Source organism: Seriola dumerili, unplaced genomic scaffold (assembly GCF_002260705.1).
Source record: "Seriola dumerili isolate Sdu_G_001 unplaced genomic scaffold, Sdu_1.0 BDQW01000226.1, whole genome shotgun sequence".
Lineage (NCBI taxonomy): Eukaryota > Metazoa > Chordata > Actinopteri > Carangiformes > Carangidae > Seriola > Seriola dumerili.
Window position 1 is genome coordinate 6,521,167 of NW_019174481.1, and position 16,998 is coordinate 6,538,164.

The 16,998-nt window shown below is 40.7% G+C and overlaps 1 protein-coding gene across 2 annotated transcripts in view; it reads right to left on the minus strand.

Moving 5' to 3' along the window:
* The window catches only part of LOC111229086 (glypican-5-like), a 97,819-nt gene that overhangs the window by 25,022 nt on the left and 55,799 nt on the right, over nt 1-16,998 (minus strand). For both annotated transcript variants that reach the window (XM_022755258.1, XM_022755257.1), the window contains one exon: nt 7,613-7,733. In XM_022755258.1, coding sequence (XP_022610979.1) covers nt 7,613-7,733 — 121 coding nt within the window. The remainder of the gene's footprint in view (nt 1-7,612; nt 7,734-16,998) is intronic.

Here is a 16,998-nt window from a genome sequence, read left to right on the forward strand (position 1 = left end):
AAAAAAAATCTGTTAACATATGCGTGGACACACTCGCTCGCAGACCACATGCCCCTCTGCCAAAGCCAGGCAAACTTTGAATATGTTTTGATAAATGATAAAAATGTTTTATATTTCTGTGTCTGGATCTGCATCAATGTACGAATAGTGATAGACAATCATGGATATTGGAAGACGGCGGGTAACTTCATCTACGCAGTGGTTATCTAAGCTTGTTTGCAATTGCAAAATGCCAGTTGGACATTATTCACAGAAGGACTATAGAAAAGGAGAATAGAAAACAATAGAAAACATGGTTACATGACTATTTGTTTAGGCACAAATGTTTCTGCTGAGAGATTTGTCTCGAACCAAGGAATGCAGGAAAGTTTTGCACCTATTTCTCCACAGTTGTGAGCCAAAAGTAGACACATGGTGGTGTTTTCTGCAACAACAACTAGTCAGTTCACCCTCTCCTTATGAAATCAGTATGAAAGCTGAAAAATCGGTCATGCTTTTGAAAATAAATGAACAAATTTCCCAAGAAGTCTGAGTAATGGTAAGAACCTTTTCTAAAACAATAGCAGAGTCACACACCCCTGCTCTGCAAGTTAGCACAAGCCGATTCTGTTGCTAACCGTTAGTGACACTTTATTGGCCATGACCTCATATAACCCCTCATGAGTCAATCACAACAACACACTGTGGCGTTGTGCTGTCACACCCTGCTCCTGTCAGGCACTGACTGAGAAAGACTGTGTGTGTGAAACTATGTACGTGTGAATGAACTTTGGTTTTTCCCAGCCAAATGATGGAGACGTTGTTCGAAAATGTGTGGCAGTTTGAGTGACATCAGCAGTTTTCGGAGGGAGCATGTTCCAGCAGCTACCTCGTTGATGAAAAGTCTGTTGTGAGAAATGTCAGGATCAACAGACACTGATGGCTGCTGCTGTGATTGTGGGAAGCAGGAGCCTTTCAGACTTCAAACTGGGCTTCAGAAGCCCTTATAAGGCAGCAGCACAAAAGGTTTGAAGAGGGCCCCCTGATATTTTACCGCTCCTGGTTACTCACCACGAACGTCCATCATTGTGGTCATCATCAGCCCACACACTGCATTAATGATCGCTGGTTCTACATCAACTTTAATATGATTCATGTGAGACAGAACAAAAGAAAAAATATGGTGTCCTAGTTTTTCTTTGACTGCCTATCCATCCAAAATTGGACTGGGTAAAAAAAAAAAAAAAAAAACATGAATAAATAAAATCTGATCTAAATTTTAAAGCAAGAAAGCCTATATAACTTTTAAATGTACAAAAAGCAAATTCTTTCTTGTGAAAAAGATTCCTAAGAAGATTCCTAAGAAATAAAATAAATAAATAAACCCACTCTTACTTTTGTTCCAGCTGCCTAATCCTACTTTTTGTCAAATGGATGGGTACAACCACTTTCTGGTTGCGCTAGCCGAGAGATTCTGTCATGTATGTGTCCCTTGGCAACAAGGTAAGAACGAAAGTTCCGCCCTGAAAGCAACCTTTTCTTTAATTTACCGGCTTCTTTGATGAATTAGGTCATTTATTGGTACGGTCGCTCATTAACTTGTTATCTTGTCAATATGTAACCTGGCTCATAATCAAAAGAGCTAAGCTCCAGACTGCCAACCCTCACACTGTATTTGTAACATATTGCTCAACAACACGGCTAAGCCACATAGATTACTACGACACAACTTTGTGCATCATCAACAGGGCTAAGCTACATGTTTAGCAGCCACCAGACTGTATTTTCCACATTGGATCGTTACATCAATGAATGATTAATGAATGATTAATGAATGATGAGGATGTGATTGTGTTCCAAGAGATGAAACAAATTGGTGGTGATGTCAGATGAATCATACAGATCGTGTCATTAAAAGGTCCTATATTTAGATATTTCATTTTTTAAAGTTCAGTCACTGCTAACCAGCCCACTGCAAGCAAAGCAAAAAAGTTTGATTGGTTGTGACACAATTTGTAAACAGAGGACAGCATTGTGGTCAAATATTAGCGGCAAGCTGAAAAACATCCGAAAGACGTGTGTCAAAGTGGCAGAAAGAGACGAATCACAACTTCTGGACAGGACTTTCAGAATAAAATCTGAGCGGAAAAAGGATGCAGAGATTTGTGGGATGGGCCTTTGAGTTGACATGACAGGCTTTGTGTCCAGGCAGCCATATGCACAGCTAGTCATCTGATCACGAGTTCAACAAAATCTACGGGGAGACTCGTGATTCCACCGCAAAAGATTGAGATATGATCTTTTGGCCATATCACCCACCCCTATCCAATGATATAATGAAAACCATTTTTTACCCATTATCCCAAATGGAATAACTTCAGTGAGAAAAAAATATATATACCGAAACAACCATCCATCAATACAATTTACAAAATATGTGAAGCCACAGGAGCCTGTAATCCCTGTTGCAAATAACCTTTGGAACAATGTGTTTTGACTTGGTTTTACGAATGCACACCATATCAGATTGAAAAAGGGGATTTTCTTAACTATGTGCCAGAAACACAAACGGGTCACATATTTTCTCCACATGACAAGAATCACTGTCTTCATGGAGCTGAAACCCACGAGGAAAATGAATATGACCCAATGTGGAAAAACATTCACAGTTCACTGGATTTTTATGAGCTTTTCATCTAATTGTGATGGTAAAAAATGTAACGCTTAAAGTAGAGTCTGGGTTCATGAAGGTTGCTTGCCAAACTACAGAGAGCCCTGTGCTGTGAGACTTGTTGCTGTATCGTTGCCACAGCAGCAGCAGCAGCAGCAAAGAGCAGCAGAGCTCCTGTGAAGGCCAGCTCCATCATCTTCTTCAAGTGGAAAGAATCTGTCCCCTCCCTGTGACAGGCTGCCAGCTCAGCCTGAGCTCTTTCTTCATCCCTGGACTCCACTAACTCTTTAAAGCTCAAACCCTTTCTGACTGCTGCAGGCATCGCTAAAACTTAAGAGAAACATACACTGTGAAAGCAAACTGAAGTCACAAAACCAACTGTGGGTAACTCATACAACTCATATGTTCTTTAGGAGTTCACATAAAACATTTTATTTTGTTTATTTCTAGTCTTCTAAATACCGTCGACAAACTGTCCTCACAAACAAGAGCACACAGTAACTCTGGAGTCCCTGCATTGGCTGATAGATTCAAGGAGCCACAGGATCCACAGTGGGGATGTGTTGAGCGTGTGTGAAACATAAGTAAGTTTTCTGTGATGTGGTACCTGGCTGGGCCACAGGCCAAACCGGATAGCAAAGCAGTAGACGCTTAACAACTGAAATCTCTGTACTGGAGTTTTATGTTGTATGTCTTTACAACTCCCTGTCCACCACAGATTTAAACATTTCTAATGATGCTGTCTGTGTGTGTGTGTGTGTGTGTGTGTGTGTGTGTTTGTTTCTGTGTGTGTGTTTGTTTCTGTGTGTGTGTGTGTGTGAGCGTGTGTGTGCCTGAGAGAAAAATAAAGCGATAAAGCGTGAGAATGAGCATCTGGGTGTTTTGCCCCTGCACTACATGTTACTACTGACTTTGCATTTACTTAAGTGCAAATTGACAAACTGACAAATGATCTGGTCTTAATACTCGCATGGAAACAGATAGACCATTGTAAAAAGATCCCCACCCAAAAACAGCTGGACTGATGGCCGGGAATCAAAAATCCACTTTGAAACATTTATTGTCCACATTCGCAATATTTACAGGCAGAGAGAAACAGAGCAAGAAAGAGGATCGTCAGTGGAGATACACAGGCTGATTCACTTAATGGACCATTTTATAGGAGGTCAAGAGATTAGGTTTGTCCTGCGTGTGTTTGTGTGTTATTTCCAGATTTTACAAACTTAATTTAACTGGAGATACTGTATTTTGCTGCGAGTTTGTGTATGATTCCTCTCTCACCTAGCAAACCTGTCTGTCACAGGTTGTGTGTGTGCGTGTGAATCCAATGAACGCTCTGCTATGTGCATGTGCAAGCTATACACACACACACCCGAACACACACACACACACACACACACACACACACACACACACACACACACACACACACACACACACACACACACACACACACACACACACATTGTATGCAGAGCTCTGAGTGCTTTAAGAGGAGAATGCCACGGGTAGATGAGGGGTCAGAGTCTGTGATACATCAGCAGCAGTTTCCTCCAATCCTCTTAGTGCCACTGTGCTGTGGGCCTAACTACTCTCCAGTAGGTAAAAATATACACGTCTCAACCTCACTAATCCCGGAAATGGAGGAATGAAGGTTATTCAAATATGGAGAAACTCAGATTAGGGATTCATTGAAATACCTGCAATACCTTTTAAGTCCAAAAAAAGAGACTATACATGAATTTTAAAATCCACCCACTGTGTGTATTTTTAGACTTTTTTTTTCAGTGAAAATAACAAGCCAAACTAGCTCTGAGGATGAAAGACGACAAACACACAGAGATGCCTAATTGTACTTCTAACATTGACACAAAATTCAAATCTTAGACCCAAAGAGTCCTTTGAAGTCGTGAAGACTGATATAAATGATTTCACTTCTCAAAAATGTCCTCACTTTGACTGTCTGAGACTCAAAGTTGTATTTTGCAAAGACTGAAGTACAGGAACGCACAGACACAAAGAACCAAAATTAACCACTGCACTGACATTACTTTGATTCTGCTGTATCTGGTTCATGTGGGAGCCGTCCCAGCAGAAGATTAACAACGCTGCTTTCTGTTAAGCTTTTTCTTACGGTCAAGGTCAGGTTTTTGTTTTCACTCAGTGTGGGGCTGCCAGCCAGACTGTGAAAAATCCTGCTGTTTATCAACAACAGATTGGTCATTCAAATGAATATATTTATGTAAAGACATAATCTGTAATATTGTAGCAGGGGTGCGCAGGTGTTGCTGATCAATGCGAAGCACTTTGCCATTACCTCAGTGGCTGCAGAGATTTTAAGTTCCCTACTCCTCCCATGTATCCACACAGCGACTGCTGATCACTCAGCCCAGTTGGACTAGCAGTGCACCGCTTACAGCCTCTGGCCTAGAAACCAACATGAAGTCACCACCAGCATCAAGACTCCAGCATCACAGAATCCTAGTGATGATTGTCATCTCATTCCAGGTTATATTGCTGATTCAGTTATAAGTCCTCAGCCACTGAGCTTTGTCAATGTAGAGTGCACAAACAAATCTAAATCGTATGGATTAACAGTTCTTTAAATCTGTAAACAACTCTCTCCTGATTGAACTGCAATTAACTTTACAGCCTAAAAGGCAGCAAGGGTGTCCCGTAAGGTTTGTGATTTGGAAAGGGATCCAGATGGGCTTGCCAAAATCAATCTGCAAATAAATTTATTTTGTGAGCTGACTTGCCCACCTGGAAGATTCTCATATAATGGCTCTGTCTCTAAACATATGTTGAGGGCTCTGTAGGAAGGATAAAGAGAGCCTGGGACAAGTGATGACCTTGTTTGCTCAAAAACTAGAATATTCGGCTTGTGCCTTGTATTAAGACTTTTCCATTCTAATGGTGTTTAAAGAACAATTATTTTAACTGCAGACAATGACAAAAGAGAGACAAAATGGCATTTTGATTTTTAACAACTACTGAGTTAAAAGCTACTTACTAAACGAGAAAGTCGAGTTCAATTTAAGTGTTGAACGGCACCTGAGAATTTCCTCTCACGGTTGAGGTGTCAGACTTTGGGAGGAAATTTGGTGATTTGGGAGGAGTGATGGGCTGCTATAAGAAAATCAAGGAGTGTGCCTTTAAGCCTGTCCAATGCTGTTTGAGCGTGAAATGGTACTAGCCTATTACAAGGGCTGGCAGAGGCCAGAGAATTTTGAACAAAACCGCCTTGATCTATATGAACCGGTTTGGATAGTACCCAGGGTTCTTAGCTGTCACAGGTGAGTGTCACAAGTTTTAAATGTCTGAATTCAGAAATGAACAAAATTTTATGTCTGATGTTTAACAGTTTAATGTATGTACGGCAACTATGTGAAACTGTGTACATGCGGGTGTGGGCACACGTGATAAAATGTACGGCTACGCTTGTGGATGTTTATCTCTTGCGGATGTAGATCAAAAATCCTGCCACGTTAGGCAGTTTAACACTCTCTGATTCTTTTCTCTTATCTGGCACAGCCACAAAGCTCAGCCACGCTCTGCCACCTGGTCTAGATTGAAGGTAGGCGTTTCAACCCTGTAAATGTCAACAAGACACCCGCTCAACTCTGAATAGTTACCATGACAACATGGTACTTGACAGCCACCATGCATAATTGGATGTTTTGGTCTGACAGAAATGATCTTCAGCTGTCAGTGGCAGACAGGTTGGCTGACACAGGCTGGCCGAGACATATATGTGAGATATACAAGATACAAATAAAAAAAATGTATGGAGAGAGAGAGAGAAGACAAAAAGGTGAGAGTAAGAGGATGTTTGCAGGTGAGGATAAAGAACTATCACGATATAGAGTAGAATAAGAGCTGAAATAGAGATGCGTTAACAGAGTGAAAGACAAAGACGAAGAAGAATAAGGGCAGACAGGAGTATGTCTTTCAGATGTATTAGAAGCATCGAGAATCAAATAGGTACCAAAAGGGTCAAAACTGTAAAAAGAAAGAGGGATTTAGAGATAGAAAGTGAGAGATGGCTGGTGTACTGTCTGTGGGCATAATTTTCAGGGCAACAAAAGGGCAGGCAGGCAGAGGGGAACCGAATCCTGCTCCGTTTGTCTCCTCAAATGGCCTCTAGGGACTGTGTGAAATGGCCCTTTTCTTCTTGGTCCTTTTCAGTCCTAAACCCCATCTACATGACAAACAGTGTCACTTTGAAGCTGCTTGTGTCATCTCGGCCTATCTGTCACTCATTCCTGACCTTTTGCTCCCGCCTCTCATCTTTCTTTCTTTTTTCCACAGTAATTCACTTTTTCTTTTTTTTTTTTGTCACTGTCTCCCTTTCACCTTCTGTCCTTTTCATTTATCTTTGATATCTGCCTCTGCACTCAAAACAAGACTTTGGGTCTGAAGAAAACGGCAGGGACATTTCAGCAGCTCTTCTGACTATGTGTTATATTGTTCGCAGAGTACTAATTAGACAAAAGCCTCATAAATTAAGATTCTGTTGTTGTTGTTGTTGCATAATACTTCAGTTGATAGTAACTTTTGACCTGTTTCAGTGCAATGACATTTAAATACTGGGAAAAACTGCTCTTATGCAACTAAAGACAAGAACATCAAACATCATTTAACCCTGAAATCTGCATTCACTTTTGATTTTTTTTTTTTTTTGTTTAAATGATTCTTGTTTTCTGTTCTAAACAAGGCAACCATCAACAATCAGTCAGCTAAACAATGAGGTCTCCTTGTTTTGACATGTACAGTTATTGTTATGACCCCCTTGTCACTCAATGGTGTCTCAGATATTATGTGTGACATATGGAAGAACATTTTTTTGAAAATGCTGAAACACAGACACATGCTGTATACATGTGATTAGGTGTAAAAATGTATATGTGTGTATACTGAAGCTTTATCAGTGATGATCATGCTGAGCAAGGGTCATCCTACCTGGTTGAAACGATCCAACCTCTCCTTGACCTCAGCGAGCGTAGGATCCACACTGCGAACTTTGACCTCTGGGTTTTGCCTCTGGGCGTGCAGACCATTTCCTACAACTCTGCCAGAATAGCTGTGAGAAAAAGGAAGAGAGAGTCAGATACTTGGTGTCAAATAGAAGACAATATACACTTAGGCGCAGAAAGACAGACAAGAAGTGTTTCTTTGAGACAACAGCAGCCATATTCTGATGTGATTTTGCTTTATTCTGCTTGTAAGAGAGGGGTACTGTAGATATTTGTTATTGTGAGATTTTTATTTGTTGATCTTTCCTTGTTATAAGTAACCATGTGTAATTATATTGCATCAAAGACCACAATGGAAATAAGTGTTGGACTTCACTGTGTTATGCTTGACAAATAAACTGAGATGTAATTTTGTCTTTACTGTCAAATAGACTAAACTAAACTAAAAGCCAAACAGAGCAGTACAATGTGTAGTCCACCAATGTCTTTATTCAGTAGTCTGCCAACTACACCGCAGCACTTCTTCAACATGAACTGAAAACCATTAGTGTCTCATCTGTCAAAGACGAGAAACAGAGCATGTTGCACGAAAACATTAAAAACTCCCAACACTGCAATATGTTTTGTGTCAACAATCGCTCAAATGAATCAAATGTGGTCAAAAATCACTGGATGCTGCTATTATGGTTCTTCTGTAACTGAAAATAATTTCAAATGAAAATGTGACTGGGCACAGCGTTGTAAAAATGAAACTGAGACACATGGTGAGCTGGACCCTTTAATCCCTGGCATGCTCCTTGGGCCTGGCAGGGATTATAGCTGTTGATTTTGTCAGAGCTGTTGTTGAGCTGATGTCAGGGAGGTTAACATTTCTAGCAGCATGCCTGATTTAGAGGGGAAGTGTGGTAACTGTTTAAAATTAAGACATAGAAGTTGTTATGGCTGAAATAAATAATACCTACCATGACTCAGCACACCACAGCTAAGCATCCAGGAGGGATTCATTGAACATTTTATAGTTTTAATGGCAAAAATGTTTGAACCATGAACTGGACTACATTATTGTTCATTTCTTAAGCAGGAATTTAAATAATATATTGCAAGTCGCTGTACTTTAGCTTTATTTATTTAGCATTAGGCTACGTGCGTTGTGTATTATTTCTTCACTGAAAAAGGTACAACCATTTATTATCTGTTGCTAATAAAACATATTGACTAGTGGGCAACTGGGAATTTGTCATTACACTGAACCTAATTAACCCAATTCATTATATACTAATGACTAATTGACCAGTTCTGAATTTGTTTACAACCTACAAGCAAATTCACTAATTATACCAACCAATACGATTACAATGACAACTCATAATGGGTAGAATAGTGATTTTGTTTCTAAAAATGAGAAGCTCAGACACTACATCCTCAGAAGAAACACATTTACCCTGCCTTAGAAAGAGAAAGTACCTGTGCTTTAAAATCCATTAATTTTAGAGAGAGACTGTTAATGTTAAAATTCACTCACCCGCTCTCAACTCTCTATTTCTCACACTTATTATGCACATACATACTCAGTCTCCCCCCTCTTCATCTGGGATATTGAGTCTCCTCAGCCTGTCCCTAAGGTTAAACACCACAACCTGCAAAGGAAACTTATGTCGGCCTCTTGTATTAGTGATATCATTCTGCTGATCAGAGACTGTCCTGTGAAAAAACGACCCCACACTGCTGTGCAAGCAGCTTATTATGACCCACAGTTAGGTTTCATTGTTGGCCACCTCTACCAACCGTATTGATTATGACAGGACCAAAGGAGGAAGTCAGGTGACGTAGTATATAGAGCGACAAAGTCAGCGTTAGGAGGCATCAAAACATTACTTATTTCTGTAGCACCTAAACCACAATCTTTAAATCTAACCAAATCGTAGTGATAACCCTAATCGCATATTTATTATAGTTACCATGACGACGGAGGTCTGGCACACCTGCCGCTGCTACGCTCTTAATGCTCTTGCCTACATAGGTAGATATGTAGATTCACTGTTAAACTAATAGCTTCGCCTTATATACATATATTTTTTTTTCACAGCCATTATACTGTTATCCAAATCAATTTGAGAATTATATGTGGATGGTAATCTTCCATGCGGGGGTGTGTGTGTGTGTGTGTGTGTGTGTGTGTGTGGGGGGGGGGGAGTGGTAACACTGGAGAGGAATGACATCTACAGGCATCAAATCAATTGATGCTTCCACGGGCAGCGTAAGGCTGATGGAGTGATTATGGACTGTGTAAGTGAGTGTGTTTATATGGACGTGGCGGATAGGCATGTGCGTGGATTTGTGGTGTGGTTGTGCTCGCACACACCTGCATGTATTGTGGATATGAGTGGAGGCAATCATAAAAGTGCTGAACCTGAGAATCTCCGTGATCTAAGCAATGTCTTGATAAGGTCTGTGCCCCTTCGGCTTGCTGAAACAGCGCTTTACACATCGGGCCCATAAAAATGCAAAAATTTCTCACTTAACCCTCTGCCGCTACACATTACTTTACATCTCCTCCTTGTTTATTTCCTTCCTCCTTTCATTGCTTGGTTCACTTTACTGTATTTGCAAAGTGGACCCCCACCCCCAAACAGACAGACACACACACACACACACACACACACACACACACACACACATACACAAACCGCTGTCTGCTTTGACAACAATTGAGCACTTAATTGCCCGGCGGCTTTGAATCTTCTCTTGTCAAGATGGAGACAATCGATTGCTTTTGGACTTTTAACTTCCCCCCTCTGACATAAATGATTAATTGAAGAATCGAATAGCTCCCTAAGCAGTGGTTGAAAGCGGGGGCCTGTGTGTTCGGGAGCATATGCGTGTCCGTCTCCAGCCTTGGCTTGGGATAACAGTGTTGGCGTGGAAATGAGCTCATCAGATGGGATGCTAATGAAAGGAAAGTGTCAGGGTGAGTTTGGCAGCATGTTAGACCTGGAGCACTTCATTGTGGGGTAAGTTTAATATGACGTAAGGGGTGTGACAACTGACAAAGCAGGACATCCCAGAGATGATTACCTGATAGACAGACAATTAATGCAGCAAATTTCTGGCCGGATCTGGAGCAGACATCAGATGCTATGATAAGCTTTCTGCCAATGGCCGTGTACTATTTCAAAAAAAAAAAAAAAAAAATTCTCGCTACAGCCCTATGTCCCAACGAATTAAAGTGTGACTGTGAATGTCGAGCAGAAAACTGTACAAGAAAAGTAAAAGACTGCAGCACCCAAATGATATCACTCTCTTGTGTGGCTAATAAATGAATAGCTCTCGTCCGGTGGTCTCAAACGTTCAACCTCAACAAACATTCGAAACGACTACCTCCACATGTATGGCTTCTGACTCATCGCTCTCTGGCTATTTTCTACTGAACTGACTCATTCCCCTGTGAATGCCCAATTGATGCACTCTCCTAAAGGCAGCTTTGTCTGTTCCATCTTTCCCTCCGCCTGGAGCACAGACTAGAAGTGACCTCCACTCCCTGATGCTGACCCCAAACTGAACTGTCTTGATCTTTTGAAGGCCTGCGGGAATGCCTGTGGGGCTGTAAGGCAGAAAACAGATATTCAATATTCATCTTCCAAGGTGTACGGGGTGACAACACAGGGAATATGTGCATCCAGAGTGCACGCTTAAACATGCCCGAACATTTCGGTGTGTATGCTGTAAGCAAAGCTACGCTATAGCATTAATACCAACATTTTCATGGATGTGTAAACATTTGATGAGGAGTTTGAAGGAGGTTAGCTACTGTCAGAGAGAGAGAGAGAGAGAGAGAGAGCACGTCTAGTAGACTGGCCCCAGGTAAAGTGGATTCTGATTGTCTTTCATCTGTGCTCAGCTCTTGACTGAAACCAGTTGAGCCCACAACACTCATCAGGGATTCAATTATATAGATGTGTTTTGTGTATATACTGCATGTACGTGTGTGTGTGCGTCTCTTTAAAGTACAGGTAGGGATGATCTTTGCATTTCCCCATGAATCTCTTTTTGATATAGTGAAACTCGTCAGAGCACTCTGCACTCTTACAGCTGCTGACATTTCCCTTTCAAACAGACAGTACAACAAACAACTAAAAACTAGACGGATCCCTTCTTGTTCTACTAAACCTTCTCAGCACAGCTTATTTTAAACCTCCAAACATACAGTACCACAGAGACTTCCAAGATGACCCATAGACAGTGTAAAATAAACATACAGCAGATTCAGTAGTTTTGTTGGATTGTAATTTGTCTAATTGCATAATTGCATTGGTTCTGCAAACTCTCTGCAGAGATATTCGCCAGGATCCCAGTGGTTAAGAAGATTATCCACTAGTATCTGCCAGTGAGATAAACGGTTGTACATAATCTCTGGGATGATTAAAGGCAGTTTTGTTGATTTTTTTTTTGTTTGATGTGCTTCAAAATTCACTGCAGGATTGTAGGATAGCACCATCAAGGCTACATGGTGTTCTTGACATTTTGTGCCAGGAATTTTAAGTTAACACACTGCATATCTGGATCTTTGCTTCAGTAATTAGAATCAATAAATCATCCCGTAATAGCTCGAAAGCAGGACATTGTGTGAAATCGTCAAGTTTAATAGACCAATGAAGAATGTATCAATAGGATAGTACTGAATAATATAGACGTACACGGTGCTGTTGGGTATCATTTCTGAAACAAATCAAAATCAATCTTGCGGACACAAATATTATTTCCCACTGGCAGCATGTGGAGCTGAACTATCCAGCTCCACATGTTACGCTGACATTATGAGGAGATAACATGCTGTACTCTCTGCCTGACAGGTTAGTAGTCAACACATAGATTTATGCTTGAGCAGCAAACCCATCTCTGTTGCCCAGTAGGATGTGTAAAACAGTCAACAACGTCGAAGGGAAGAACTCAAACTGCAAACCGTCTTCCACTTTGAGGGAAAGTCTCTGACAAACACAGAAGGCGACGAAATACCTGGGCACTGTGCGTCTATGCGCGTGTGTCGTCAGAAAAGTAAGATGTTATTACAGTTTAAAAGTACAACATTAAAAAAAGGGGTGCTCTACTAACTACTATCGACTGTAAATATAAGCCATGATAAATTTTCTGTCATCATGCTTCCTTCAAATGTGCCTCATCACAAATTCTATTTTCTGTGTGTGTTTCCCTTTTAAAAAGATACAATCTTCAGAAAGTACACAGCATCACCGGCTGATATACGCCTCTTTGATTAACTGATCTAAAGCTCCCTCTCCTTTTCTAAATATTAAGAGGTGAAAATATTTCAGCTTGTATGTTTGGCGGTCACATTTCCACATGGAAATTGATTTGGATGAATGATTCCTCTGAAAGAAACATCAGGCTGAATCAGAGCAAAGTGGGGAGGGCAAAAGTGTCAGTGATTAATGACTGAGAGGAGATGAGGTTGTTTTGATGTTGGAGTGTGTGTATTTTTATGGCTGTGGGTGGTACTATTTCAGCTGAGGAGGGCTTTGGATTAGAGCTGGTGGTACTGCTGTCAGGGCAAACAGCAAATTGTTGGTTCATCATGATTAATAAAGCCTCTCCCCACCCTCCCACCCGTTGTGTGTATGCGAGATTGAACATGTGCTGGAGTTACTCGCAGTGAAAGGTTATGATTACTACACAATGGTTCAGGGCAGCTGTAGTTTCTGAAGATGTCATCCTTGAGGCTCTGCACTTTTTGTGACTCTCTTTGATAACACTGTGCGATTTTTAGTCACTTCTGTGCTGTTTGCGCTGCCGACTCAAAGCCCTCAAAGCTATGCACTAAGCCCAGAGCGTCAAAGATAACTTCACGTTCAAGCAATGTCAAGATTACACTTTATATGTGTGTTCCACCATTGTGGCAATAACCGCTATCCATTTTTTCCTAAAATGGAGACTGTGCAACAGTTAAGAAGTCTCTTGCTCTGTAGACTTTTTATTACACACACACACACACACACACACATTCCATTAATAACTGAATGCTACTATGTATGGGAAACACTTTTCAAAATGTGAACTTGCAGCTGAAGTCAAGGAGTTCTAAAACAGATCCCTCTTGAAGACTACTGTGCATATTTGAAGAGAACAGATGCAACAGGCCAGTCTAAAATAAATGGAAATATTATTACACTGTATATACACATTTAATAATTTAATTTCTTATCTCCTCCTTCTTTAACTTAACTTTCTGTGTTTTCACTCATAAAACAAACATATACTCACACATTTTAGTACCAAAAGAAGAACCTGACAAGGGAAAGACTGTACAATATACAGAATTAAAGAAAGCATCAGCAGCAGCCTCACAGTCTAATCTGCAGAGATGCACTAATATCTTTTTTTTTTTTACAGGGATAATCCTACAAAGGAACCAATATTTTTATACATTACTTTTACTACATTACAGACATGCTTTTAGCTTAAGTTGACGCCTTCATACTTTTTTCTGTTGCTAATTTGACTGTTTTATTAAGGGATATAAGTCTACATAAGATTAAAACATACACTGTATACGCTGCTCATCATAACACTAAGCCCATAACATCATAAAATACAGCATTCCAGTTTTGTCGTCCTACCCACTGGAACAGGAGGACCCTGAAGTGAAAAGCAAGGCCAGTAGTGAGAGCAAGGGAGGGGTTGAGTGGATGTTTGTATCCAGCTAACTTTACGAGCAGGGCTTGGACATGTTGAAATACTCTGAACAGGAGGTTTTGTTCTGAAAGGCCAGACTGTTCTCACACACACTGTGAGCTTAGCAGTCATTCACTGCGCTAACACTAAGCACATGAACAGGCAACTGGTCAAAAGCCACTTTGCAAACATTTAATCAACATGACATGCTGTATGTGCACATGCTGTCCGCTGGACAGTAAACATGAACGTGTGCAAAGACATACAAATGTTTCGTAAGGATTTATCCTGTCATGCAACGTGATCATACACACACAGCACACTCCTACCACAAACCCTCAGTCCCAAAGGCTCGATTCCGCCGATAAACACAGTGAAAATAAATATCTCAAACGTGGAGCTATATACAAAATTACGCACTGGCAAAATCTATTGCTGCTCTTATATAAGATGTCCAAACTCCTGGCAGCATGTAATGTAGCTTTCTATGCCTCAAAGACAACTTTATTAGAGAGGAGATACTCAAGATCATAAAATGTGCACGGAGAAATAGCAAGGAAATCAGGAGAGGTTATCTACAGGGCAGGCAAGCTCAAACAGTGTGCTTTTCTGTCTGTGCTCTATTTCTCTCTTTTACCCCCCCCCCGCCTCTTACTTTTTTTTTTGTTTTTAAACCATCTCTCCAGTCCATCGAGAGTCTTCAGTTCAAGTCATATTTCTTCTTCTTCTTCTTATTTTCTCTACCCACTACCGCAAACTCCCATTAAATTGTGATTTCTCTCTCCCTCTCTTTTCTTTTTGCTTTCCTTTTGTAACCCAGCTGGTAACCACATGAACACGCTGAACGCCACCAGTAGCTGCAGTCACTTGGAAGTCTCCGCAGTATATGGGGCATGCAGTCATGGCTTCATTTTACTCTCACTCTATTCCAAACAGCTATGTGTTTTTTTTCCCCTCTTTATCTGCCTCCTCCTGTCTTTTGACCTCCACCTGGCAGCTTGGGGATTTGGAAATGTAACAGTTCTATATCCAATCTTGTCCCAGTGAGACACCAGCGTAATGGACGTTCAGAAACACTAGGACACTGTGGATAATGAGGCAGACTTTGAGAAAAGTTTCCCCAAGTTTAACAACTAGAAAAACCCCAAAGAAAGCTTGTCAAATTTACAAATTTACTAGCTTGACAAATTTACTATTTTGTTTCATTAAAGATTTGATTTTTGGATTCCATTGCTGAAAGTAGAAAATTCTGACGGCAGTTCCGAGCAATGAGACTTCAATTTATCCGTCCAAATTTTGTGAAGCTCCCAGTTAATTTCTTTAAGAGCTGAGTCAAGGGTGCCATGTGATTTTTTTTTTTTTTGTAGACCTGGCCGGTAGCCCAGTGGACCCTCTGCAATGCTTCTTTTCAGTCTGGCAAGCTTCAGTATTGAGCGATGAGACAGAGATGTAGGGAGAGTCAGGCGGGGTCAGAAAAATAAAGAGCAGCACAGGCACAGCAGTCATGTTGGAATCCCCAAACAAGATCAACAACACAGTCAGCTGCTGAACCCAGCAATCTCATTTCTCTTGTTTTGAAGTTAGTTGGAAACCGTTTTGGTGATTTCATACCGACTAGCTGTTCTTTGTGTCCGCATGACTAATCATGTGATGTTGTGATGCTGAAACTTGTTTTGCCTAAATAATCATCCGTCGTTAGTTCATGAAACTATTTTCTTTAGTTGGGAATGTTAATGTCATCAGCTCTGCCTTTTGCTTGAACCTAAAGTACGGTATGTTGCCTTTTTGACCTATGACCCATTAAAATGATGCAATGTCTACTTGTGACCCAGCAGCACAGGTTATATACTGTATGTCTACCTTGCAATCAGTGATTTTTCATTCTGGTTATTTCTTTAAAGTATTTTTTGAGGTGAAATTTACTCTACTTAATAAAAAAAAGCTAATTATGGAAACAAATCAGAAAAAAATAAACCTCATTTTGTGTAGCAGTTGTTTTCCACTCTCCTATACTGTTAATCATCTTGGTCCTCTTAGGGAGTACTGGCCCCTTGGGTTGCGACTCAGTGACCTAGAGTAATTGCAGTAAGTGCAGAAGACATGTCCTTCTACTATTGATGATGGGGCTCCACACAAACATAAACAGTCCACAGGCTATTTCTAACTCCACTTACACTAACTGCGGGGTTATGTCACGTCAGCCGAGATGAAACATTTTTGTCCAGGACGTCAACATTATTGAATCTGTACAATTTTTGTCATGCCTCAGGTGAAGTACCTGAGGCATGACACCTGTGCTAAGCTGGCCGTATATCTGTCTTTGCGGCGCTGTGGACCAGTGAAATATGGCTGTTTATGGCTGTGTGGTTTGGTTGGAATTACACACCACTATGTTGGTCTCAACTGCTTTGCCACTTCTTAAGAGGTCCCAGGGTGATTTTACCAAGACCAGCCTGGTTTATTGAGTGGTTGCACTGTAACAGCTATATGGTTGAAGGTCCAATGGCTCATATTACTCATGGCTATTACGCACTGAAAGCCTGTCCTCTACAGTGCAATAAAAGGTGTTTCTGCACTTATGAATGGCTCCCTTCATACTGCATGTTTGTTTTATATATTCTTTTCTTATGCCAGCAAATACATGTACACAGACTATATTGGGCCAGGTCAAGTATCCAATCAATATTT